Source organism: Leucopleurus acutus (genome assembly GCF_964270905.1).
Source record: "Leucopleurus acutus genome assembly, chromosome: 20".
Lineage (NCBI taxonomy): Eukaryota > Metazoa > Chordata > Mammalia > Artiodactyla > Delphinidae > Leucopleurus > Leucopleurus acutus.
The window spans coordinates 15050637-15076792 of NC_139162.1; the positions used below are offsets into that span (position 1 = coordinate 15050637).

A 26156-nucleotide genomic window follows, 5' to 3' on the forward strand; every position below is an offset into this window, starting at 1 on the left:
TTCATATATGTGAATCAGAGCTTCCTTAACAAAAGAAAAAAATTAAGTGCACACATGGTAAAAAGTTCAAAGCGTTCACAAGAGAATACACTGAAAAGTCAGTCTTGACCCTCCATGACACAGGTCCCCTTTTCCATGACGGTCTGTGTTCTCAGTTTTTTGTATATCCTTCTGGGGATAATTTATGCATATTTATATATGCGTATATGTATAAGTATATAACCCCCTACTCTTCCCCTACCAAATGAAAGCCTTCTGCATACTATTCTAAACATTGTGTTTTCACTTGGCAACTTATTTAGGATATTTTCCATATTGCTGTTTGTGGATCTATCTTACTCTTCTTTTAAAATTAATTTCAAACTGCACGAGTAATACACACACACATATATATGTAATCTTTCTAAAACATTGTAATATTACAGGCAAGTCTAAATTTCTCTTTGACCACCACCTCTAATCCCATACTTGCTGCATTCTCCAGAGATGACAATTTGTGCATATCCTTCTAGAACTTTCTATACATTTACATACATATAAATGAATATTGTAGAATACATATATTATTTTGTCTTTTTGAAACATTTTTTTCTCAACAAGATGCCTTAGAAATTTATCCATGTTAGTACATGTGCTTTTATCTTGCTCTTTTAAATTGCTTTTAAATATGTTTATCCAGTCTTCTATTGATGGGAATATATGTTGCTTCCAAGTTTTTTCTAAAACGAAGCTGAAATGAATATTTTTGCACATAAATCTTTGAGTACCTATTCTAGTTTATGTGTAGATTAAATTTGTAGAAGTAGTAATCTATTTAAATTGGATCTCTTTAAAACTTTGATATTGCACAATTGTCCTTCAAAGAAAACATACCAATTGACACTCTCATCACCATGAATATGGCTCTTTTCCTAGAAGTGCGTTTTTTTAAAAAATGTCTTTCTCTAGATCATCTGAAATCATGCATGAAGGTTACTACCTGTTCACTGGTCTGCACTAATAACGGGGTGAACTGACGCAGACAGGCAAAAAAGAGCAAAAAGTCCTAGTTTGGATGGTAGATACTTTCTCCATTAAACTGTCTCCCTAACTGGGCTTTTTCAGGCAAAGTTAGAAATAGTTCATGTTCACTGAGCATGAAAGCTGCCCATGAGTGTATAAATAATTCAGTGTCTATGTGGAAAAAGGAATGGAAAACAATAAAAAAGTTAAGAAACAGTAAGATGATACTCTCATTATGTATATATAAAATATATATATATGTGTGTGTGCATTATATATATATATGTATATTCCAGGTGGACTAAAGCTAAAAACATAAAAATACAAAATTATAAAAGTTCTAGGGCTTCCCTGGTTGTGCAGTGATTAAGAATCCGCCTACCAACGCAGGGGACACGGGTTCGAGCCCTGGTCCAGGAAGATCCCACATGCTGTGGATCAACTAAGCCCACGTGCCACAACTACTGAGCCTGCACTCTAGAGCCTGCGAGCCACAACTACTGAGCCCACGTGCCACAACTACTGAGGCCCGTGCACCTAGAGCCCGTGCTCCGCCACAAGGGAAGCCACCGCAATGAGAAGCCCGCGCACCACAAGGAAGAGTAGCCCCCGCTCACCGCAACTAGAGAAAAGCCCACGCAGAGCAACGAAGACCCAACACAGCTAAAAATAAATAAATAAAATAAATAAATTTTTAAAAAGTGCTAAAAGACAATATAAGATAAACTTTTGCAATTTTGAGGGTAGTGAAGGCCTTCCTAAACAAGACATAAAACCTAGAATCTATAAAGAAGAGCTAAGAGATTTAACTTCATAAAAATTCAAAAGTTTTGTATGTTGAAAAATACCATTAATAAGAGAAAATGAAAAGTTACAAACTGGGAGAAAATATTTATAACTTATATAATGAAGCATTATTACCTGTAATATATTAAGAACCTCCTATAAGTCAACACAAAAAAGACTAACAACCCAATAAAAAATTGGTTAAGGATTTAAAAGCAATTCGTAAAAGAGAAATCCACAGGACTGATACACTTATGAACAGGCTCACTACTTCATTCACAAGGTGGGAGCTGTGATGGGCCTCCCAGATCCCCTTCAGCAGTGAAGGACTTACTCCTCCAGCTGCTGGGGGTGATGCCCTAAGATAGCCTCAGCTGTCAGCCCTCTTGGGGATTGCCTGGGCTGAAGAAAACTTTTGCCCAAGGTCATGTCTCTCCCTAGGAAGACAGCTCACATCCAATCACTGATCAACATGGAGCTATAAAGGCCAGCTCCCTTCTCCCGAATTTAGAATAGCTCTAAAGGTCCTTCCAGCCCCAGAGCTCTCCATGAGGTTGGCTGAGGCCTTTGCTGGGACCATCAGAGCCCAGCTTCTCCATCTGCCCAACCCTGCTTCCTTCCCTTTCCCAGGTGTTGATGCCAAGAGCTTTCTCTAAAAACGTCCTGCATACCAGTCTGTCTCAGAGTCTGCTTCCTGGGGAACCCAACCCACAGCTATTAGAACTAAAGGAAATAAAAATTGAGAAAATCTATTTTTTCCCCCATCCATCAGTTTAGCACAACTTAAAAAGACTGAAAACATACCCTGTGAGTGTAGGGAAATTATTGTTGGTAAAAGTGTAAACTGGTAGAACCTTTTTGGTGTTCAATTTAGAAGTATCTTTAAACATTAAAAATAAGCATTTCCTTTAACCCAGCAAAATCCCACTTCAGGAATTAACCCTGTAGAGATAAAGATGTTCATTTACAGATTGTTTGTAGTAGACAAACAGGTCAGTAGATGGTACAGGGTACAGTCATACTACAGAATACAAGGTAGTAACTAGAAGAAATCATCAAGATATACATTTAAAAAGCAAAGTGTAGAACCATATTTATAAAATGACTCATTTATGTAAAAAGAAAACTCTAACTTTTTACATAGCAATAGGATGGGGAAGATTGCCAGAACATTTCGGGTGATTGCCTAGCAGGAGAAGAGTGGGGCGGAGAAGGCTGAAGGTGGGCTTTTACATTTAATATCCATAATTCTGTCTAGAGAGCCTAGATTGTTGTATTACTTGTGTAATTTTAAAAAGCAATTGAAAGAAAAAAGAAACAAGTTCAGTCACTTCTTTGCTATGTTTTTTGGCTTTCTCCTCCTATTTAATCCTGACGCTATGGTTTCCATGAGTCCTGTGACCTGGAATAGCCCCCTGCCGGACCCCCATGGCAACATGGAAGATTTGAGAGCTCATTTGGTAATTCACTTTCTGCCTTATGTGAAATTGTGGCTCCTTAAATTAATTAAGAAGTCTTAAAATTCCTAAGGAGCAATCTTACAGGAGATGTGAAGGCTGGAAGTGCAAAATGAGGGCTACAAAATTCAAGGGAAGGAATGACAACTGGTTGAAGGTTTGGGTTTCTGGCAGAGAGGCTGGGACTGTTACAGGGACCACCTGGGAGCTCCTGGTCTGAGTGGTCTGGTTTAAGTCCTACCTGACCGACGATCCTGCTGAGCTCCCCCTCCAATATCTTCACTCGGCACTCCAGTAACTCGATGCTGCTCAGGGAAGTCTGGTATTTATCCCTGTAGAGGTTTAAGCTCCTTTCTAGGGAGAGGATTTTGTCCCTGGCCAAGGCGAGTTGCTCCTGGGCCAAATGGAGCTTCTCCCCTGTGTTCTCATTATGATTTCCTGTTTCCTCCTCATAGAGAATCACCTGTTGGTGTAGGAAAAAACAACAACACTGAACCCATAGAAGCATCTAACGAGGAAAGGATATTGCTATAAGACCACATGCAGAGGAGTCTCATATCTTAACTAGAAACCCAGATGCAAAGAACAGGCCCAGCTCAGATCTAAAAACTACAATACATAAAATCAGAATGTTAATGATTAGAAATTTTTTTTTTTAAGTTTGTCCTGTTTAGATGGTAAGCTTCTTAAAGGCAGGGACCATATCTATTTCTCATTCTGTCTGGTATGTAGTTAATTCAATAAAGACTTGTTAGTTGATTAATAAGAATGAATGTATAGCTCCATTTTTTAAGGGCTTAAAATGCCAGTATTCTTTCTTTCCTATGTATTCTCTAGAGGTCTAATTTAGAAAATGTGGAGCCCCTCGTGCACACAGGCCCATGTCAGCAAAGTTCCCTAGAGATAGTGGGGGAACATGACCCGAAGATCCTCTGGGATTTGCAGCATCCTTATTTAGGTTCTTTTTCTTCCTAATCAATTAATTAGTCAACCAACTGACAGATATTTATTGAATGCTCATGAACACTGTTTTGGGTGCTTAGGGGTATGTATACCTATATAACATAGGCTCCTCCCTCAAAGAATTTACAAACTCTTACAAATCGGGGAGAGATACGATTTAAAATTAGCAAACAACTGTTGAGTGAGCTAAATTATATAGCTTGAATTATATGTGTTGAAAAAGTTAAGAGCAGGAGGGTCATCAGGAAGGCTTCATTTGGGTTCAAATAGTTCAGTAGAATTCAGACAGAACACATTTTATTGGTCTAAGCTAATATATTTGCTGCCTGTCATTTGAGATTCGTCTTGGGAGAAGATCATTTAGTTTGAGGTGTTTATTTGGTAAGGAAAAGAGGAAAGGAATATTTTATATTCAAACGTTTATAACGGAAGCTCATATCCCCTTGACACCCACCATCCCTTTGCATGCTAACCCCACTCCAACCACAAGCATCTTCAACTCTTTGCCTGAGCGTTGCTCTGGCCCCAGGAGTCCACTCAAGCAGAGGAGCAAGACAAGGCAAGTGACAAGCCCTGGGGAGTTTAATACCCTCAGGGGCAACTCTCAACCAATGACTGGGGTGGTTGGCTGGGATCAATCTGAGGCGTGTTCTACATTATCTCCCAGAATTCTCCAGAGGGGTTGAACCCCAGTTTCCCATAGCAGTGATCTTGATTTTCTTTATGGGCTTCCCGCCTTTGTTTGACTCACTTCCCTATTCTCCCACCATGCTTCCTGGGATCACCTCCTGAATTGACTAGTACTTATATTCATCTCCTTAAGATCTGTTGTTGGGAAACCCAACATTAGACAGAAGTTTGATACTTCTGTGAACAAAATATTGGGGGAACCTGGCAGAATGCCTAAAGTAATTTTTCCAAAGTTTTCCCATTTTGTGACTGCTGCCTGCCGAATCCCACACCTTGACTTTATTTGGGACAATAGTGAGCCTCACTAAAACACTGCATTTCCTTGCCTTCCTAAGAACTAGCTGTAGCCATGTGACTAATTCTCGCCAATGGTATATAAGTGAAAGTGTTGTGTGCGGCTCCTGGAAAGTGTCCTTAAAAGGGAGGCGTGTGCCTTTCTCTCCCCACCCCACCTCCCACCCGATTATTTGGAATGAAGATGTGATGGTTGGAGCTCCAGCAGCTGTCTTAGGTGAACTAGAAAATGGAAGCCTTGGGCTGATGATGGTGGTGCTGAAAGACAGAACCCTATGTATCTGATGACACATGTAGTTACCGTAACAGTCCTAGACTACCTCTCTCTGACCTTCTTTTATATATCATAGAAATAAACTATCTTATTTAAGACACTATTACTATGGGGTTTTCTGTTATATGCAGCCAAATAGAATCCCAACTAATTCAGGGTGACTTTATCTAGGCTGGACTCTTGTTTAAGTTAAGATGAACCAGACAGTTTTAACACAGCCCTGCATTAGCTTTATTAAACCATGGTTTATGCTCACAGGCTTTGTCCCAGATTATATTATGTAGGATAACCTTTCTTTGTTCCTTTCCCTCCCAGTCCTTTTCAGCAAATTCTTATTGGCCATAATATTTCCTTTAAAAAAAATTCCATGTTCTTTAAGGCCCTCCATAAAACCCCTGGAGTTAGTTCTTAAAACAGCACCATTCAAGATAGCCCTTGGAATTTTATCTTTAAGGGCAGAGGAAGAAAATGCCAGAGGAGGCTGCCTGTCCCATTCCCTTTTTTTTTTAAAAAATAAATGTATTTATTTATTTATGGCTGCATTGGGTCTTCGTTGCTGCACACGGGCTTTCTCTAGTTGCGGCAAGCAGGGGCTGCTCTTTGTTGCGGTGCGAGGGCTTCTCATTGCAGTGGTTTCTCTTGTTGGTGAAGCACAGGCTCTAGGTGCACGGGCTTCAGTAGTTGTGGCATGAAGGCTCAGTAGTTGTGGCTCGCGGGCTCTAGTGCACAGGCTCAATAGTTGCGCACGGGCTTAGGTGCTCCACGGCATGTGGGATCTTCCCGGACCAGAGCTCGAACCTGTGTCCCCTGCGTTGGCAGGTGAATTCTTAACCATTGCGCCACGAGGGAAGTCCCTGTCCCATTCCTTTGAACCCATGGTTTTACTACTGCCAGTGCTATCACTTCCCAACTGATTTTAGTTCTATGGTTTTGATCTTTGGAATTTACTTGGGATTCTACAAGGATGATACTCTCTGGTTTAAAAAAAAATACTATCCTCGGACATGAATAGAAATGAATGTCCAGAATGTACTTAAGCTAAGTCTACGTGATCTAAAACTCCAGTCTGAAAAAAATGACTGATCTGGTACTGTCAGCGATTGACTCAGACTCATTGTCTTGTTATCTTATCAACTGTGCAAGTGCCAGGAATGTATATATGACCAAAACCTGATTTTTCTAAAAATGATTGACTTAATAGACCTTATACCTCCTTCATAACCCTCAGAGAACCAGAGTCTTTTGCATTTAAATTGCCATGGTAATAGAATGGAGATGATAAACCTACATGCACACCATACACATATATGTGCGTGCACACACACACCTCCCACACGTGTACACACATACCACATACCCCATGTGCATTAATACTGGAGCTTTCACCCAATTATGCCATTCTGTTTAGTTCCCTCTGTTCAGCTTCAAAAAAAATCAAGACTTAAAGAGGGAAAGTTGATAAAACCTGCTCAAGATGTTGTGAAGCTCTTCTCTAAGTCCAACGCTTGCTTTCTAGTAGCTTTGGCCTGATTTCTGTAGGTACATGGGCATATGGGACATTTCCATAGTTACTTTAACTATACCTCATCTTCTTTCATCTTGCAGTGATGGTGGAGAATGACCAGGTCGGAAGTCTCCTTCTCCAGGATGGACTGATACTGCAGGAGGGAACAGTAAGAAGTCTGCAGCTCCTCGGTGCGAAACTCCAGTTCTTGCTGAAGGGCCAGCAACTTTTTCTTGAGCTGTTGGAGTTGTCTCAGATGACACTGTTTATTGGGCTCAAACTCCATGTGTGACTCCTCAAATGCTGACACTTGTTTCTTATCCTGTAATTGAGATCAAATATACAGAAAGGCTTTAGATTGTCACCAAGCAGGCATTCATTCTTTGATTTTTTTCATTTGTTCAACCATTCACATCCATCTACCCATCCATTTATCTTTTCATCTCCAGAGCACTTATTAAACATTTCACTCTATTCACAATTAAACATCACTTTGCACTTCCACTCTATGGGAAGGATTTAAAAGAAGGAAAAAACCATAGTTTCTTCCTACTATTTAGATCTACCATTCCTATTATGTAGGTCAGAAGAGAAAACATTCACATAAAGAACCTAGAGAGTAGTATAAAGATACACTCGATAATATGCTTATGTTTTGTCTTCACGTATAAAGATAACACAATTGACCTGGAAGGGAATGAATTTCTGGTTATGGTTCTTGGACTAAACTTGATTATTAAAAATGCCCAGATAAAAGGACAAACTCTTGGGGAAATAGCTTTCTGGAATGCTGGGAAACGGGAGGCAGAGATATTGTTCAGGCACATCTGGGCACTGACTCTGTCTCCTTCTGAAGGCAGATGTGACCTTGCAGATGCTGAGTGTGTGTGTGTGTGTGTGTGTGTGTGTGTGTGTGTGTGTGCGTGTGTATGTGTGTGTGTGAGATCTCTCCCTGCCAGTCTACAATCAACCTGAAATGCTGCCACACCCCACCTACATTTTCATTCATTCATTCAATAAGCATATGTTGAACACCTACACTGTATCAGGTATTCTGCTAATAGGACACATCCCTGAGTTGTTTATTCTAGTACGATTGAGATCTTTGCACTGATGCTTCTATATTTTCTTGCCCAATATTCCTGGTTGAAATGGAGCAGGACCCTATGGTCCTCCCCTCCATGTGCTCTGCCTGCCTTTTGTCTGTAGAAAAACTTTAGCCAAAGAATAAGTTTAATCAGAGAAGTGAGAAAATGCAGAAGCAAAGTAAAGCAGTCAAACAAGACCAACTAATAATAGTTTAGTCATTAAACAAAGTCAAGGACATTTAGTTCCTCCTCAAGGGCTATAGATAATATTCTGAGCCATATCCCTTGAGCTGTCTTGTAGATACTGAAACCCCCAGGTGAAAAAAGTTAATTACATGATGACCAGACTGTAGCCATGACATAAGCTGCCACAATTCTGAGAAATGGGCTCAAAGAAATGGGAACAAACCCACCCTGGAACTGAAGATTAACTGTACTTAAAACAATCAAGATGACGCTGATCAGACCCACCGATGACCAATTTCAAGATGACTGTCAGGGCTGACTGTGCTGTTTCTGCATGCAGCCCCCTCCCTCCACATATACACCCCCGAAACTCCGCTTTAAAAGCTCTTGCCCACTGATTGTCAGTGGAGGGAGTCAGCCTTTAGATGTGAGTCTGCCCTCCTCCCCAGTTGCCAGCCTCTGAAATAAAGCAAAGTTTCCTTTTACCAACCTTGCGTCTCGAGTACTGGCTTTAGAGTAGCGAACAGTCGGATCCCACTTTCAGTAACATGGTGACATGTGGAAGAGAGGGGGGTGAAGAGGGTGGCCTGTAGGCCCTCCTTAGCGCCCTTCTCTGCTTATTGTCTTCCTACTTAACACTTTCCTGGCATGTCCTTAATGTGGCATTTCATATTCTGCCTTTCATTGTAATGATCTCTGTGCATCTTATCTTTTAATTAGATTATAAATTCCCAAAGGGCAGGGGTTATGTCTCCTCCTATAGGGCCTAGATTATAGATTCATACACAGCTAGGTATTGAAGGAAAGAAAGAAACAAAATAGAGAATAAGCAATCTCATTGGCTCCCAAGAATTTGAGCTTGTGGCCTTGGCCTCATTAACAGAGTAATTTCAAAGTTTTTTAAAATAAACTTTTTTTAATCGTTTTATTGAAGTATTCTCTATATATCATAAAATTCAACTACTGTAAGTGTACAATTCAATGATTTGTAGCAAGTTTATAGAGTTGGGCAACCATGATTGCAATCCAGTTTTGGAATGTTTCCATCGCCTTGAAAATTCCCTCATGCCCATTTGTCACTCCCATTGCTACCCCAGCTCCAGGCAACCACTAATCTGTTTTCTGCCTCTATGAATTTGCCCTTTCCAGACATTTCATATAAGTGGAATTGTATAATATATCATATTTTGTGTCTGGCTTCTTTCACTTAGCATAATGTTTTCGAGGTTCATCCAGGCTGTAGCAAGAATCAGGATTCTGTTCTGAATACTGATTTTTACTGCTGAATAGTATGAATATACCATATTTTGTTTATCTGTTCACCAGTTAATAGATAGCTGGATTGCTTCGGTTTCTATTATGAGTAATGCTGCTATGAACATTAACATGGTAGCTATTGTGTGAATATATTTTCATTTAGTTAATTTGTTTAGCAAATATTAAGGGAATACCAGCTATGTGCCAAGCACTCGACTAGGCAATGGGGATACAGAAGTATATAAAACAGAATCTCTGCCTTCAAGAATTTTGCATCTACTGGGGGGAATGTGTGGAGGAAGAGAGAGACAGAGAGAGGGAATGAGAGAGAGAGAGAGAGAGAGAGAGAGAGAGAGAGAGAGAGAGAGAGGCAGCAAATTACAGAAGTAAGTTATGTAGTTTATTAAGAGGAAAAAGTGCTGTGGAGGAGAGTAAAGCAGGGGAGGGAGATGAGGAATGCCAGGATGGAGGAAGTTGTAATTTTGAATTAATTTTGTTTTCATGGAAGATCGCTTTGAGAAGGTGACATCTGAGTCCAGACTTGGAGGAGGCAGGGAAGGAGCCTGGTGGGAATCTACAACAGGAACACTCCAGTGAGAGGTAACAGCAGGCGCTAAGGCCTGGAGGTGGGAGGTGCCTGGCGGTGTTTGAGAAGCCACTTTGTTCTGGCTGGAGCAGAGACAGTAAGCGGGAGAACGGTACCAGATGAGGTGAGAAAGGAAAGGGAGGTGAGGTCCTCTAGGACCATGTAGGCCTTTCTGAAAATTTTAACTTTTCCTTTTAGGGAGGTGAAAGGCCAGTGGAGTGTACTGAGCAGAGAAGTGATGTGATCTCCTGTAGATGTCACAAAGGACACACTGGCTGTTAGATTGAAAATGAACTGTAGGGAGCCAAAGATAGAAGCAGGGAGACTAGCGTGGAGGCTACTGCAAGAATCCAGGTGAGAAGTGACGGCGGCATGGACCAAGGGAGGAGTTGGGAGAGATGGCTGGATTTTAGATGTATATTTGAAAGTAGACTCCACAGGATTTGCTTCTGCGTTAGATGTGGGATGGTGGGAGATAATGGTCATACAAGGCAGGATAACTCCATGGTTTTGCTCTGAGTAACTGGAGAGATGGAGTGTTAAAGAGATTAATTCAGTAAGAGCTGGGACCCAAAAGAGAGAAAATCTTCTGTAGTGAGAGTGGGTGGAGACAGCACAGATAAGATCAGAGAGGCTGATCAGCCCAGTTCAGAGCCAGAAAGACAACAGCTGACTGTGTCAGTTCAATCTGAAAGAGAAGACAGAAAATGCACCACAATGGTCACCAGGCAAAAAAAATCCCAGGCAAAGACAAGCTGAACCCTTGGCCTGAGAGAATTCTTTCCTAGGCCAAACAAAGCTGAATTTTGTATTTACTCTGTGTAGCTACAATTGCCAACGTTTATAATAAATGTTTTTAGTTAAGTGCTTTCATTCTTTTCAAGATAAGAATTGTGCTATTCTTACAACTCATCTGTGAATGAGGTTCAGAGAGAAGGGACTTGGGAGTGGGGTGTGTGTGTGTGTGTGTGTGTGTATGTGTGCTCAGGTGTGCATGCACAGAAACATATATGGGGGAGGTTCTCAAGAGCCCAAGTCCTCTGTCTATACAGGTAAACTGTGGGGTGGGGAGCTAATTGGAAAAAGACATGATCGCGAATAAATACTTAATGTGGGTAGAACTAAAGCAAAGGAGTGAACATCTGGTGTATGGTTACTGCAGAAGGGCTTATTTTAGTAAAGCTAATACCCAATAAAATTCTTACCAAATTTTGCTCCAATCCTGTTTCTCTTGGCTTTGTTGACAGTGACTTGATCTCTGAAAATTAAGAAACAGGATTCCTGGTCCTTCTAGTGCTTGTGTGCAAGTATTGATTTGGACCTGCCTCTCCACTGCTGGATGTGTATGACCCAGTTGAAAACTGACTGGTCTCCTCATTATATTCTTTCTCTGCTTCCCCTTATTTCATTACCCAAAAGAATAAGAGAAATGCTCTTCTTTTAAAGAAGCCAAACTCTTTCCTTAGGGCTTCCCCTCCAAGTACATCATCTATACTTTGGTGTGTTCATAATTGTTCTTTGACTTTAAAGCCTCCTGTGGGTAAAGAATGTCCTTTCCTAGTATAAAGCTTAGTAACCTGGCAGTGATACTGGGGAACTGCTAATCATCTCTTCCTCAGAGGACATGTTAAAACTTCTGGGTTTAATTTTGGTTTGAGGTAATATAAGAGACCAACCAGATGATGAGAGTTCGCTAAAATCTTTCAGTACAGGGCAAAGGTAGCACCTGATCTAATTTGCCTGCTTATAAAGATCCAAGAACTGCTCATACCTGCAGAGAAACTAGAGTTTTCTTGGATGAGAATTAAACATTTGCACACCGTAGATACCTATGGGCTTAGGAATCAAATCTCAAAGACTTGGAGAAATGCCTAGACTTATCTGAGACCTATTAAATTTCTACTTATTTATCCTTAAGTATTCAAAAGATTATTTTTCTTAATTCTACATGAATAGAAAATGACACACTATGGATTAAGCCTGAATTTCACTTACATTTGTACCAAAAAGCAGTGTCACAAAGGCATCAATGCATTTTCTACTGCTTCTTTGTCTTCTTTTTTAAAAAAGTTTTCTTTAGAGTGAAGACATAGATATTTTACTAGATTCTGCTTTGACCTTTAAACTGAGATCTGGAGAAAATGAGCAAGTTGGAAATAGTCTCATGGAAGTAAGATTAGTTCCTAAAATGACCATCCAGGGTTGGACATGATTCCGGAGGCCATCTGGTCTACCAGTGTTTCTCAGATAGATAGATTTCTGTCCAGGCCTCAGTTGTCTTAAAAGATAGAGACTTGGCCACCTGTAGGAACTGTTGCCATATTTAGACTACTTTTCAGCCCTACTTATGGTCAAAGAGATTATAGCTACTGCTCCCTCCTTGCCTGTGTGGACACTTGATCACAGAAGAAAATTAATTGGCCTGGCATGATTCATCTTTTGAAAAGTCATGTTGGTTTCCACCCAATACTTTGTGCTTTTCAAGTTGATGCTAATTGATTGATGTTAAGTTCTATATTTTCCCTGATATTGAAGTTAAGCTGACAGGTCTATAATTACCGGGATTGTCCTTTTCCCCTTTTTAAAAAGATGAGCACTGCATTTACCCTTTTTCAGTCTACAGGGACCTTCTTTATCCCCTTGAGTTCTCAAAAATAATCGCTAGCAGCTATGTAATAACACCTGCCAATTCCTTAAGTACTCTTTATTTATTTATTTATTTTGGCTGCGTTGGGTCTTATTTTTTTTTTTAACATCTTTATTGGAGTATAATTGATTTACAATGGTGTGTTAGTTTCTGCTGTATAACAAAGTGAATCAGTTATACATATACATACGTTCCCATATCTCTTCCCTCTTGCGTCTCCCTCCCTCCCACCCTCCCTATCCCACCCCTCTAGGTGGTCACAAACCACCTAGATGATCTCTCTGTGCTGTGCGGCTGCTTCTCTTCGAAGTATGTCATCAGGCCCTGCTGCTTTACCTAAAGCCAGCTTTTCAAAATACTTTTAAACCATTTTATTCTCTCTCCTAGTTTGCGCTGACTCTTCTGTTCAGGTTAGCATTGCTCTGAAAACTGAATCCCTGATAATTTTTATTTTTCTTCATTTAAGAGAAAAAGCCCCATCTTTTCCCAGTCATTGTCAGAACTTCTTTCCCTATTTTTGAGGTAGGAAGTGAGATATTTCCCATGTAAGCCTGGTTTAGCCTTATATCACTAGATAGGTTCACCGATTACTTTTTATATCTCCTACAAATTGCATTTCTTGTACTTTCTTATATTGGTAGAGTGTAGAACTGTGTGTTTCAGTGACATCCATTTCTTCTGGACACATCTTCATGGTTTAGACATTTTTCTTATCAGTGATCTCTATTTACCAGAGATTCACTTAAAAAAAAACACCCTCTTTATTTTGGAATAATTTTAGATTTACAGAAAAATTCCAAAAGTAGTACAGAATGTTCCCATATACTCTTCACTCACCTTCCCCTAATGTTAACATTTTACATAACCATGGTACATTTGTCCAACTAGGAAGTTAACATTGGTAAATTGCTATTACCTATACTACATAGTTTATTTGGATTTTATCAGTTCTTCTACTATTTTTTTTTCTGTTCCAGGAGCCAATCCTAGATCCCACATTGCATTTAGCAATTTCTCTTAAAGTTTTTTTATTCCCAATCATTCAAAATGATATCTTTGTGTGATAATTTCCATCGAGTGTATTAAATCTTTATATATTCAATGAATTACTTTTATCCGCAGAAATCAAATTTCTTACAGTTTTCTGTTAAAAATAATTCCTCAGTCCACTGCAAAGATGAGTTTGGCAATCCAAACTCTACTGAATATCAGGGTATTCTCTCCATGCCACCACCGGGGCCAAAGGAGCCTGGGAAACTGCTCTTTTTCTGGTTTCATCATCGTTTTACTATGATATCTCTGTTGTCCTTTTCTCCTTTCACTTTAATGGAGGCACTTTTGATACATGAGCAGGGTTGGGACTAGAGTGAGGCAAGTGATGTGCAAATTTAAAGGAGGCATTCAGTCTCAGGGCTGAGCAAGTACAGGGTTGGCACTTTTTGTACCCTAGGCACCTCACTTGGTTTTCCCTAGGCACAGCTCTCTCTGTTCGTGGGATTTGGAGCACAACGTATTCTTGATTTACAAGGTCACCTACCCTCTGCCTGCCACTCCTTTAGTTACACATAACATCTGATATAATATTTTGATTTTTTCACACAACTGTGTCCTGAACTATGACCTCCTGCTTATTTCTCCAGCTCCTTGTCAGATATTAGTCAAAATTTCAGAAAGTCTTGGGTTCCCCCTTTGTTCCCATATTATATTTCCTGGTGGAAGGCAGATCTTGCATGATTTTCTGAGTAGATGAGTGTTAAATCTACATCTAATTGTGTATTTGTATTCGTAGTCTGCAATTTAAATTCTGCACTAAGTGCTGGGGAAAAAAAAGCATGTTTTAAAGCTTGCTTCAAGCTGTTCAACCTTCTTCTGGGCAATTAGAAGAAAAATGTGACAATACCTTTCTCCCTCCAAGTTGCCAGGTACATTTATTTGCCACATGGCTTTCCCTGACTGGGGGAATAAATAAACTTGCAACAGCAATGGTGAAAATATCTTAAAATGTTGAAAGAAAATAAATTATGGTAATATTCTTCCTGGGATCCATTTAGGAAAACCAATGGATTTTTCTATATTTGTGACTTCCTACAGAAAGGACAGTAGTGCTCAGTAAGACAAGGTAGAATTACTTTGTTGTTAGCATTTTTAGGGCATTGCAGAGGAACAATTTGTGGTTCTTATAGGGAGGTGGTAAGTCCCGGGAGAACTCTAACAGACACAATTAAGAGAGACCAGGTCCTTGACTGCAAATGTTGAAGATGATGGTGATTATTTACACAGCACCTAAGATGCTAACTTGGAGGTCTAACAACAGGTCTGTGCAACAAGTACCTGCCTTATGTTTGCCAAGGACTCAAGTCCCTAAGCAGAAATGAAGACTGCAAGTTAGGAGTTCTTGGCAACCCGAAGTGTTTACAGAGCTATGGGAAAATATCTCCCGGCTGGCTCCCCTGCTTGTGTGGAAAAATTTAGAGACTGGCTTAAAGAGCTTAGAGCTAGAGTTTCCAAGGGAGAAAACCTCAGGGTGAAATGAAGTTGCCTCAGCTGATGAACTGCCTAGGCTATGGATAAGTATTAGTTCAAAATCACAGTCTCAAGAAAGATGATCATGCCAGGAGGTCCTCCTGTTCAGGACAGGTGTTACTGACTATCTTGGCTTGGGCACCTCTGGAAGCAAGTCCTATGGCAAGGAACCAGACGTCAAGTAGCAGCTTATGTGGAAGGTGATTTTAGGAAACTCAGGTAGGGGGAGCGGGGAAATGAACAAGGCAGGGAAGGAAACTGTGAAAGGGTGTGTTACCAACCTAGTTAGCACTGTTAGGCAACTGATGCTGGGCCCCACTGAGGAACTCTGGGACAGAGCAAAGAGCATGCCTGGAGTTATCTCCAGTGAGATAGGGCAAGGGAGATAGGTTATTTAATCAACCATCTCCCCATCAGTCATTGGTTGAGGGCTGCTTCTAGGGGTATTAACTCTTCTGTACTTCAGCTTGTCCTATGATTGGGTCTTGCTTCCAGAAGAAAAGCTTGTAGGCAGAGAGCTGCAGGTGTGGCAATAAAGAGCTCCTGCTGCACCGATAGGAAGTGACACCTTGGAGCAAGTGGGATGGTTGTTATTTTCATGGGTGATTTAGAAGTTTGTCTAAAATCCATTAAGAGATGCTACTCTCTTTATATAACTATGATCTGGTCTTTTCAGGGCAATGGGCCTCAGATGCTGCAAAGCCAGGTGTGAAAGGCCAGATAAGGAAAAGACAGAGGCTCAGATGTAGATGACCTTGGAGATAGCTAGATGGAAAAATCCTGAGGGCAGGGATGGCATTTGTGTGTGTGTGTGTGTGTGTGTGTGTGTGTGTGTGTGTGTGTGTGTTAGGGTGTGTGTGTTTAATTCTTTCTCATTGCTTGCTCAATAAATGCTCTTGAATGACCAGTGGAAGAACTTTCTATTATTGGTCCTGCCCAAGGGGGCAGAGGTGGAAGCGGAGGGGGCAGAGGTGGGAAACGGATGTTGAAGCCCTTACGTGGCCGCTGTCCATCATCTCCTCCTCCACACAGAGCTGATTCTCCTGCAGGGTCTTCCCCTGTCTCTTGCAGACATCGTGTAGATTCTTGATGTCAGCTTGCAGGCTCAAGAGCTTGCTGTTCAGGCTGCTCACTTCTCTGTCTCTCTCCCCCGCCTCAGCAGTCAGAAAAACAAAAGCATCAATTATGAACTATCAAGAAAATGCTTCCTTTCATTCACTGGTTGACAGAGACTTTAAATTTGCTGGAAATTTGTCCATCAACCCTTAGCTGTCATTACTCATCCAGCGTAATGTTTACACAGTATCCATTTGTGAGGTGTCCGGGTGCTCTGCATTATTCAGACAATTACTTATTTACATTAATTAATCTTCACCCACTACTGTGGGTGCATCATAGATGCTTCCCCTGCTTTTCAAGAGAAAGTCAGTGCCTAGAATAATTTCAGGTACCTAGTGGACTGTCTATAAATATTAATGGCTCTGTCACTGATGAGATGAACATAGTGAGATGTCAAATGGACTTGTCAAGACTACTGTGAATCAGTGATGGAGTTGATGTGGCTTCTGAAAAGTCTCTTAACTTTCCCTTCTACCCACTAAACCGAAGACCACCCACACCTATAAACCTAGTGCTTTTCTTTGGAGATGTACACCAATGGGAATAAAAGTAAAATCCCTGGGTTGATTGCACAAGATCCCTGTCTTTGATTATGAGAGAAAAAGATTTGTTAATTACTGCTAGGTCAGATGGAAATTAGTGATCAAGATCAAAATAGAGAATGGGGAGCATAGCAGCTTGGGTGGGCTTGGGGGTGTACAGCTGTGGGAAGAGGGTGGGTGCCCTGTCATAGAGGACGCCACCTTCCACTCCCAGTGTTGTCGGTGACAACGGTGTAAAAAGAAATTAGCAAGAAGCCCTCTGTGAACCTGTCCAGTGCTTGAGTCCTATCACCGTGCAAACCTTTTGTAACACTCTTGAGGGCAAGCACTACCACCTCCAAGCTTTAGATATTGGAACTGTGGCTGGTGCTTTTATAGTAGGTGCTTGCTTATGTTAAATTACCCAGAGCAGCCTCTTTGGTGAGGATTCATGGCATCTATTCAAGAAACACTCCCAAGAGAAATCAGCAAGGAGGTGGGGGAAGCAGGACAGGGAAGAGAAAGAAACCGAGCAAGGGCACGATTTCAGACAAAGTTTTGCGGGAGTGGCTTCAGCCTAATTCCATAGGAAACTCCGGAGTGTAAGTTACACCTCAGAGTCTGTCCTGCTTAGATGCAATGAAAGCTGGGCTGTCAGCCTCAGCATCAGCCAGTCAATGGCTAAGGGCTGCCTCATGGGACGTAAGCTCCCAAGGACTTCCAACTTTCTGCTCTTACGAGCAAAGTGAACCCAAAAGCCAAGGGGCAATTCTTCTAAGAGAGTTGCAGGTGCAAAAGCACACAGAAGCCATGAGTGCACAGAAATGGCAAAGTGATCCAAGTGACAGTGTCCAAAGTCCCACAGGTGGTTAGCAGCAGAATGAGGAGAGCTCTGCTCTCCTGACCCTGCAGCCAGTGCTCTGCCACCATGTCCCACTGACTGCACTGGCTTCTTAAATATATGAGCTATATAACGCACACTCCTGGGGGAGCTGGAGACCTGATATGGACATCATAAATCAAGCCTACTGGACAGGTCAGTTTAAGAGACCTCTGCACGAGGCCGGGGAGGTGGGGTGGACAGAGAATAACCACGAGAATCCTACACGGCAATGTCAGAGTATTCGGAATTCAGAAGGTTTCCCAGAAGTGCCGCTGTCTCAGCTGATTTATGCCTTCATTTCCATTTAGTACCTGGATTTTTTTAAAACCACTTTACAGTTTAATTAGGTTAACGGTGTGGCTCTGTCATTAAAAGCATTTCATTATCTCAAAACTCTCCCTCTTCCTCTCCTGCTCCTGTCCCTTGCTCCCCACTTTCTGAAAAATAACAGTGCATGTCAACTGCCCCAAGCATGTAATTACCATTAAGACAATTACCAGGGACTCTCTTAAGAGAATATGTGTAGAGCAGCTAAAAAATGGTGTACCGACACTGTTCTCTAAATAGAAAACAAAATCCTTGACCTGACAAGGAGCAGCAGTTTGATTCTAGTGCTTTAAATCCCTTTTCTCATAACCGCCATACTGGGAATAGAGTATGGAGACTCACGGGAGTGGGGTCCTCGGGATCCCCTCCCCCCTTGCCACAGGACTGTCTTTTGCATCCATGAGCAGATAAGGTGACAATACAATGCCTACTCTATGGAAGTGTCAAATGCCCTATACTCTAGCCTTGATGCTGAATATATGCATCCTAAGGTGAGGGCCATGTCACCAGATTGTTGCATACGAAGCCTGGCACACTGAGGACTTATTAACAAAGTACCAGTGATATACAACTTGAGCCTCTCTATGTTAAAAGCTCAATGCCCTCTCTCTCAGGCCAATTAAAAGAAAGCCCACTCCTTCTAGTTTTAGATGTCCCCTGAGCAGTAGGCCTGCTAGCCCAATATTGTTGCACCACTAGGGTTTCAGAATTGGATCTTTAATGTAGATGATCTCATCTAATTTGGACATTAGCATTGACTCAGAGTCTCTGAGGCAATTTCTTTGAGGTTTGGAATAAATAATCCTTTCTTTGAGGATGCCCTAAACCAGTTGAATAACAAATGTATTTTGCTGGATGTCAAATGAAATTTGCTTTTTAAATCAGAACCTAACCATTCACTCCTGAAGGCCAAATTACACAAGGGTTTTTATTCATCAGAACAGAATGAAAACCCTGGGAGAGTAATAAGGTGATTTCCATGAACCATGTATTACTTTTACTGTAGGTAGTTGTAAGAAGAGGCTGTGCTCACCTCAGAACTCCATAAAGGCAAGTGTTTCTGAGGTTCCAGTAAACTTAATTTCTTGCTAATATTGTGCACAGAGGTCACTGTATACTATTTCTAATCTTATGTACTTTATGAACGCTAGATTCCAGGCAGATGCCTTTTGAGTATCAATATGCAGTAGGAATTGATTTAATCTGACATTTCATCATTCAAAGCTCTGTAACCAGTACTGGGGCATGAGAAGAACTGAGAGTCTAATGCTGACCCTCAGGCACCATCTGATCCTGTCCTAGATCTGAAGTCTTCAACAACGGCCGAAATCACAAGCCTCCACTGCTAGGTGAGTTTCACTTACATAAGCTGTGCACTTAGATACAGGCATTACCTTGACAATGTTGTGGGTGTGCTTCCAGACCACTGAGATAAAGCAAATATCATAGTAAATCAAGTCACACAAATTTTCTGGTTTCCCAGTGCATAGAGAAGTTATGTTTTCACTATATTGTAGTCTATTAAGTTTGCAAAAGCATTATAGCTAAAAAATTACATACCTTAATTTAAAAATACTTTATTGCTAAAAAATGGTAACCATCATCTGAACCTTTAGTGAGTCGCAATCTTTTTGCAAAAGTAACATCAAAGATCACTGATTAACAACATTGTAAAGCAACTATACTCCAATAAAAATTTTAAAAAGGTCACTGATCAAAGATCACCATAACAAATATAATAATGAAAAAGTTTGAAATAGTGCAAGAATTACTAAAATGTGACACAGAGACACAAAGTGAGCAAATGCTATTGAAAATGGCATCGATACATATATACACTACCAAACATAAAATAGATAGCTAGTGGGAAGCAGCCGCATAGCACAGAGAGATCAGCTTGGTGCTCTGTGACCACCTAGAGGGGTGGGATAGGGAGGATGGGAGGCAGGGAGACGCAAGAGGGAAGAGATATGGGAACATATGTATATGTGTAACTGATTCGCTTTGTTATACAGCAGAAACTAACACACCATTGTAAAGCAATTATATTCCAATAAAGATGTTAAAAAAGAAAATGGTGTCGATAGACTTGCTCGACATAGGGTTGCCACAAACCTTCAATTTGTAAAAAGTGTAATATTTGTGGAGTGCAATAAAGTGAAGCTCAATACAACGATGTGTGCCTGTACCCAGTTTTGCTTGTATGGGGTTGGAACCTGGTCACTCGATTTGAAGGCACGTGACATCTGCAGCAGCTACCAACCACAGGCAAAATGGTGAGTGCTGAGGCTACAGTTGCTACCAGACGCATGATAGTGATTGGAAAATAGGTTATTTACTGAAGCAAATTTTCTGTACTGATTAAAGGGTCTTTTTTCAAAGAGCATGCCTTCTTGAACATGTATTTCAAAAGCCAGGAAGAAATTTTGCTCTAGGCTTCAAAATACTGACAGATAGTCTCATGCTGCTTCTTGTGGGGAGCTGAGGTTAACTGAAGCTTGTGATTCAGTAGCACTCTCAGGCCCTAGAAGCATTACCAAGATTCAAGATGGCAGCATTTCCCAGGATTTGGCACTTGAACAAGAAAGCTTGGTGGCACTTTCGAGAGTAATACTGGAGTCCACCAACAATACCATAAAATTCATCATCTTTGGGAAATTACCTTTGTGAGGATAAGGACAAGTCTTCAATAAACAATGGAAAACCACCTTTAGCCACGACTACCATTCAAAACATATCAGTTTCTAGTGAGACTTATGTTTTAAAAAGCAGGAAATCTGGGCTTCCCTCGTGGTGCAGTGGTTAAGAATCTGCCTGCCACTTCTAGGGGACACGGGTTCTATCCGTGGTCCAGGAAGATCCCACATGCCGTGGAGCAGCTGAGCCCGAGCACCCCAACTAATGAGCCTGTGCTCTGGAGCCCGCGAGCCACAACTACTGAAGGCTGTGTGCCTACAGCCCATGCTCCGCAACAAGAGAAGCCACGACAGTGAGAAGCCCGTGCACTGAAACGAAGAGTAGCCCCCTTTCACCGCAACTAGAGAAAGCCCATGCACAGAAACGAAGACCCAACGCAGCCCAAAATAAATAAATAAATTTAAAAAAAGAAAAAGCAGGAAATCTTTTGTTCTACCAACAATTTTAGTTTTTAAATTTATTTATTTTTAACATCTTTATTGGAGTATAATTGCTTTACAATGGTGTGTTAGTTTCTGCTGTATAACAAAGTGAATCAGTTACACATATACATATGTTCCCATATCTCTTCCCTCTTGTGTCTCCCTCCCTCCCATCCTCCCTATCCCACCCCTCTAGGTGGTCACAAAGCACCAAGCTGATCTCCCTGTGCTATGTGGCTGCTTCCCACTAGCTATCTATTTTACATTAAAAGCAGGAAATCTTAAAAATTAACATTGCTACAGGAAGTTTTACAGTTTACTTGTTTAATAAGAGTTTAAAATTATCTACAGTAAATTCAAACATTCTTATTGATATTACTAACTTGATTCCTGAGCTTGCTTTTCCATCTATAAAAACATTACAGGGCTTCCCTGGTGGCGCAGTGGTTGAGAGTCCACCTGCCAATGCAGGGGACGTGGGTTCGTGCCCTGGTCCGGGAAGATCCCACATGCCGCAGAGAGGCTGGGCCCGTGAGCCATGGCCGCTGAGCCTGCGCGTCCGGAGCCTGTGCTCCGCAACGGGAGAGGCCGCAACAGTGAGAGGCCCACATACCGCAAAAAAAAAAAAAAAAATTACAGTTTTTGTTTACTTGTGATGGGAATTAATGGGCACTTACATGAGGTTTTGCCTGTGAGCAAAAATTTTGGAGCCAATTATGTTCATATAGTGAAGACTGAGTATATTTCATTGTGTTCTAAATTCTTTAAAAATTGGCACACTGTACAAAGTATATGGCTTAGGATACACATGGCATATGGCAGGTGGTCCACCACCTTTGGAAGATGGGCCAATTCTTGTTGGTACTTGGGCAACTGCCACATACTTTTCTCCATCATATCATATCCTTGGAGAAATTATTTCACTAGAAAGTAACCTCCACAAGAACAGGGATCTTTGTCGATTTTGTCCACTGATTTATCCCCAGGCCCTAGAACAATGCCTGGCACAGCGAAGGTGCCCCAGAGATATCAGCTGAATGAAGAAATGCCCTTCTAGAAAATCCATACCAGATCCTCGTTCCCTGCAGAACTTTCAGTGAATCCTCAATGGCTCCCACTAGTAATCCAGCAGGAAAGGAGCTGAAACACCTCTTTTAGAAGCTGCTGACCTCTTGGTAGGAGGTCTGTTAAAAAGCATATGTCATGTGGGACAACCCTATACTAACCAAAACATCCCCTTTAAGTCCTTTCTGGAACAAGTCAGGGAATACATAAACACAGTTTGACCAAAATAATAGAGTCATCAGAGCACTCCGTTTCCATATCATTCCAGATAAAGAGAAAATGTCGGCAACAATATTTAATAAGTGCTTAAGCCCCAAGCACTGGTGTTTTACATGCAGTATCTTACTTAATCCTCACAGCAAGCCTTTGAAATAGGTGCTCATTATTCATATTTTCTAGGTAAGGCAAAGGAAGCTCAGAGAGGGTAAGTAACATGCCCAATATCACACCGCTATTAGATATGGACCCAGACTCACCTAGCTCAAGTCTGGGCTTTTAAATGTCATGCTTTGCTGTCCACCTCTGTCTGTGACATTTTGGGATGTTGTTATTGGAATTTTGAATCATGAAACTGGAAAAGATGTCCCTTGTAGCAAAGTTTCAACTCTACATACATAGAGGAGTGAGGATGCTTACCTCATCTTTCATTTGCTGGGTACCTCTCAATTCTCCTTTAAGCTTTAGCATTTCCTGAGCTTTGTTATAAACCTGAAAAAGTCCAAGAATTTAAGATGGAAAAAGCATAAATGAGTCTGGCCCTTTAAAGATTTTCCCACCTGGATGTGTGCTCTGAGCAGGGAGTTTGGAAAAATTTCCGAACTGTTAGCAATACCTACTTGCCTACCCATCTGTTGTGTTTTCAAAAGTGTGTTAAAGCCTTTGCTAGGAAGACAGGACCGTGGTTTTACATCTTTTCCGAAAAATCACCACTTGGTAGCCTAAATAGTTTCTGAACACATCTTTCTTGGAAAGTAAAAGGGCTGAAATGATTTTACTTTCTAGATTTCTAAGTATTCAATGGCTCAAATATAGTTAACTACTAATTATGAATCAAATGGGATGTGCACACCAACTTCATTCTCATGATAACCCTGGTAGGTAGATACTATTACTGTCCCCATTTTACAGAGGAGGAAACTGAAGCCCAGAGAGGCTAAGTGACTTACCCAAGGACAGGGAGGCTCTCTTACTACTCCATGGGGAGCTTCCCTTCCATAATTTCTAACTATTAATTTGGAAATATATGATAATGTGATTTTTTTGCAGCATCAAGTTACTGTAATGTTGGTGCTTGTAAAGTTAGGAAACTTGTAAAGTGCTGAGAATTATCTAAATAAAAAGCCTCAAAGAAAACCAAAGATTTGTGCACATGTATGTGTGTAAGTATAGGATGACGCATTTGAAGTCATAATGCACTGCACTTATTAAAACAATCTAATTCATTATGTTTTAAACTCTAAGACCAGAGGAAATTTCCACCAAGCACTTACCTGCAGAATAGTTCCAAGAATGAGAAGCTATCAAAATACTCATTCTTTGTAGTGAACCACATCCCTAATGTAAGCCAAGAGGAAGCAAGATTGCTGGTGAGAATTTGGAATGTTTTATGGGGTTGTATTCTGATCTGCTGCATTGTTTACCCTCTTATGTCTTCATGCAGAGAGATGCATCATGGGAATGGTGATGTAGCTTGGGCTTACCCAGTAGGGAGAGGCTAGGTGATGTTGCAGTAACAAACAATCCACAAATCTCAGGGACTTAAAACCATGAAGGTTTATTTTTCATTTGTGCTGCACGTCGTTTATGAGTCAGCTGGGGCTCTGCTCTTTATTGTCCTCAGCTAGTAGAACCTCTGTCATCTAGCATGTTGCCTGTTGCCATCCCAGCAGAAATGGAACTAGGTGAATCACATACAGGTTCTTAAAGTAGAAGTGACACACTTCACTTCTGCTCACATTTCATTGGCCAAAACAAGTCATATGGCTACGCCTACATTCTTCCTTTACCCCCAAGAGGAAATATTGGTGAATGTTACAAATCATTTCCACGCAAGGTGTCTTAGCTGGTTGGGCTGCTGCAACAAAATATCACAGACTGCATATCTTATAAACAACAGAAAAAATTTTGTCTCACAGTTCTGGAGGTTGAGAAGTTCACGATTAAGGTGCCAGCAGATTAGGTGTTTGGTGAGGACCCACTTCAGAGATGGCTGTTTCTTTGTTTGCTGTAAATTCACATGGTGAAAGGGATAAGGAAGAACTCTGGGGTCTCTTTTATAAGGGCATTAATCTCTTCCATGACGGCTTCATCCACATGACCTAAGCACCTCCCAAAGACCCGACCTTCTAACACTATCACCTTGGCGGTTAGGATTTCAACACATGAATTTTGAGGGGATGCAAACATTTACTCTACAGTGTTAGGCAAATGAGAAGATTAAAAATAGCATGGCCTAAAAGAACACTGAATAGGTCTCTAGGCCAGTAAACTTCTAATCCTGACCCAGCACCTAGGTCAAGGAGTAGCCTTTGGAAAGGCACTCACCTCTCCAAGCCTTTGTTTCTCCCTCTGTAATGTGGGACATGACTAAATGTCCCACATACTAAATGACTGTTTTCTTTCTTAGCTCTAAAGTTTACTGGTTCAGGTTCTACCTTGATGGACATTCTTCTTTAATAGGAATCGTGAACTTAACCCAAGCATCACACAAAAGTTGGAATGGAGTAAACATATCCTTGAGAATAATATTCCTCTAGAGGTAGACTTACTGGATAGTCAGGAAATGATTCTTAAATCAAATGAAATTTTGTCTCAAAGACAGAAAAATGATTGTCTAACTTGTGCTGGTTTCATCTACTATGGAGTTACACAGCTATCGTTGCAAGGGCCAAGAGCATTTGGGAGGAAAAGTGGCAGGCACAGGCTCTCATATTTGCATGAAAATATACTTACTAAGTAAAATAAGTCAGAGGAAAAATAGAGAGCTGAATTGTGTTCCATGAAGGAGACATGGGAATCCTGTGAGTCATTAATAGCAGCAGTAGGCAATTTGGAAGTGTTTATGATGAAAAAAAGGGAAGGGTTATATGATAAATTTTCGAAGCATTTGACAGTAATGTTTGCCAGATGGATAAGGAAGAGTGCTTTGAGGGAGCCTCAAATGCTTCATAAAATGAACACGGGAACCTTCACAATGCCCTCTGAGGAGTGTGGCTGGACAAATATTTTGTAGAGGAGAGAACTCATCACAGAGGGAGGGGCCCCCTACCTGATCAATGGATACTGATCTCTGGGCCCAGGACTTCAATGTCTTCTCTCTTCTTAAACTGATTCTACATCTTCTGTGCTGCTATCTCCTGCATCACTGTTGAGACCTTCACATCCTCGTGCCTCATCTCCTCCACCAGCATCTCCAATTCTGTTGCAACTGCCCAGGGAACTACTCTTTTTGTATTCGAAAGTTCTGCCATCTGCCTTTCTAGCAGGCTTTTTCTTGGTGACAGTTGTGAGCAGGAAAAAAAAAAAAAACTGTAGTGAAAACAAAAACTTGGTCAGGGTGATGTCATGTGTCATATCACAAAACATAGTGATGTTTTGTGCCCCTGAAGTTGGCCTCAGCCCCCACGTAGAGCACTTTACAGATTCCCGAGAAACACCTAACACTGCATCTCACATGGGTGACTAGTGTAGCAGGTATGAACTCAGGTGTGCAAAGAAAAGGTAACTATCTTTCTATTACTCAACCTCTTTGTTAAACCCCATTTCCCCCAAATGGCAGAAAACAGAATCTTAGTTATTTCTGAGAAAACTCCATCATTTTTAGGTTAAAAATGAAGCAGTTCATGATTCCTTCCACCTATTTAGG

At 41.0% G+C, this 26156-nt stretch overlaps 1 protein-coding gene across 1 annotated transcript in view; it reads right to left on the reverse strand.

Moving 5' to 3' along the window:
• The window catches only part of PMFBP1 (polyamine modulated factor 1 binding protein 1), a gene marked incomplete at its 3' end in the record, with an annotated part of 44142 nt that extends 21149 nt beyond the window's left edge, over positions 1-22993 (reverse strand). The window contains 4 exon segments of the mRNA XM_082863037.1: positions 3487-3708; positions 7050-7292; positions 16256-16411; positions 22928-22993. Of these exon segments, the coding sequence (XP_082719163.1) occupies positions 3487-3708; positions 7050-7292; positions 16256-16411; positions 22928-22978 (672 nt within the window). The 5' untranslated portion in view covers positions 22979-22993.
• Positions 22994-26156: the final 3163 nt, after the last annotated feature.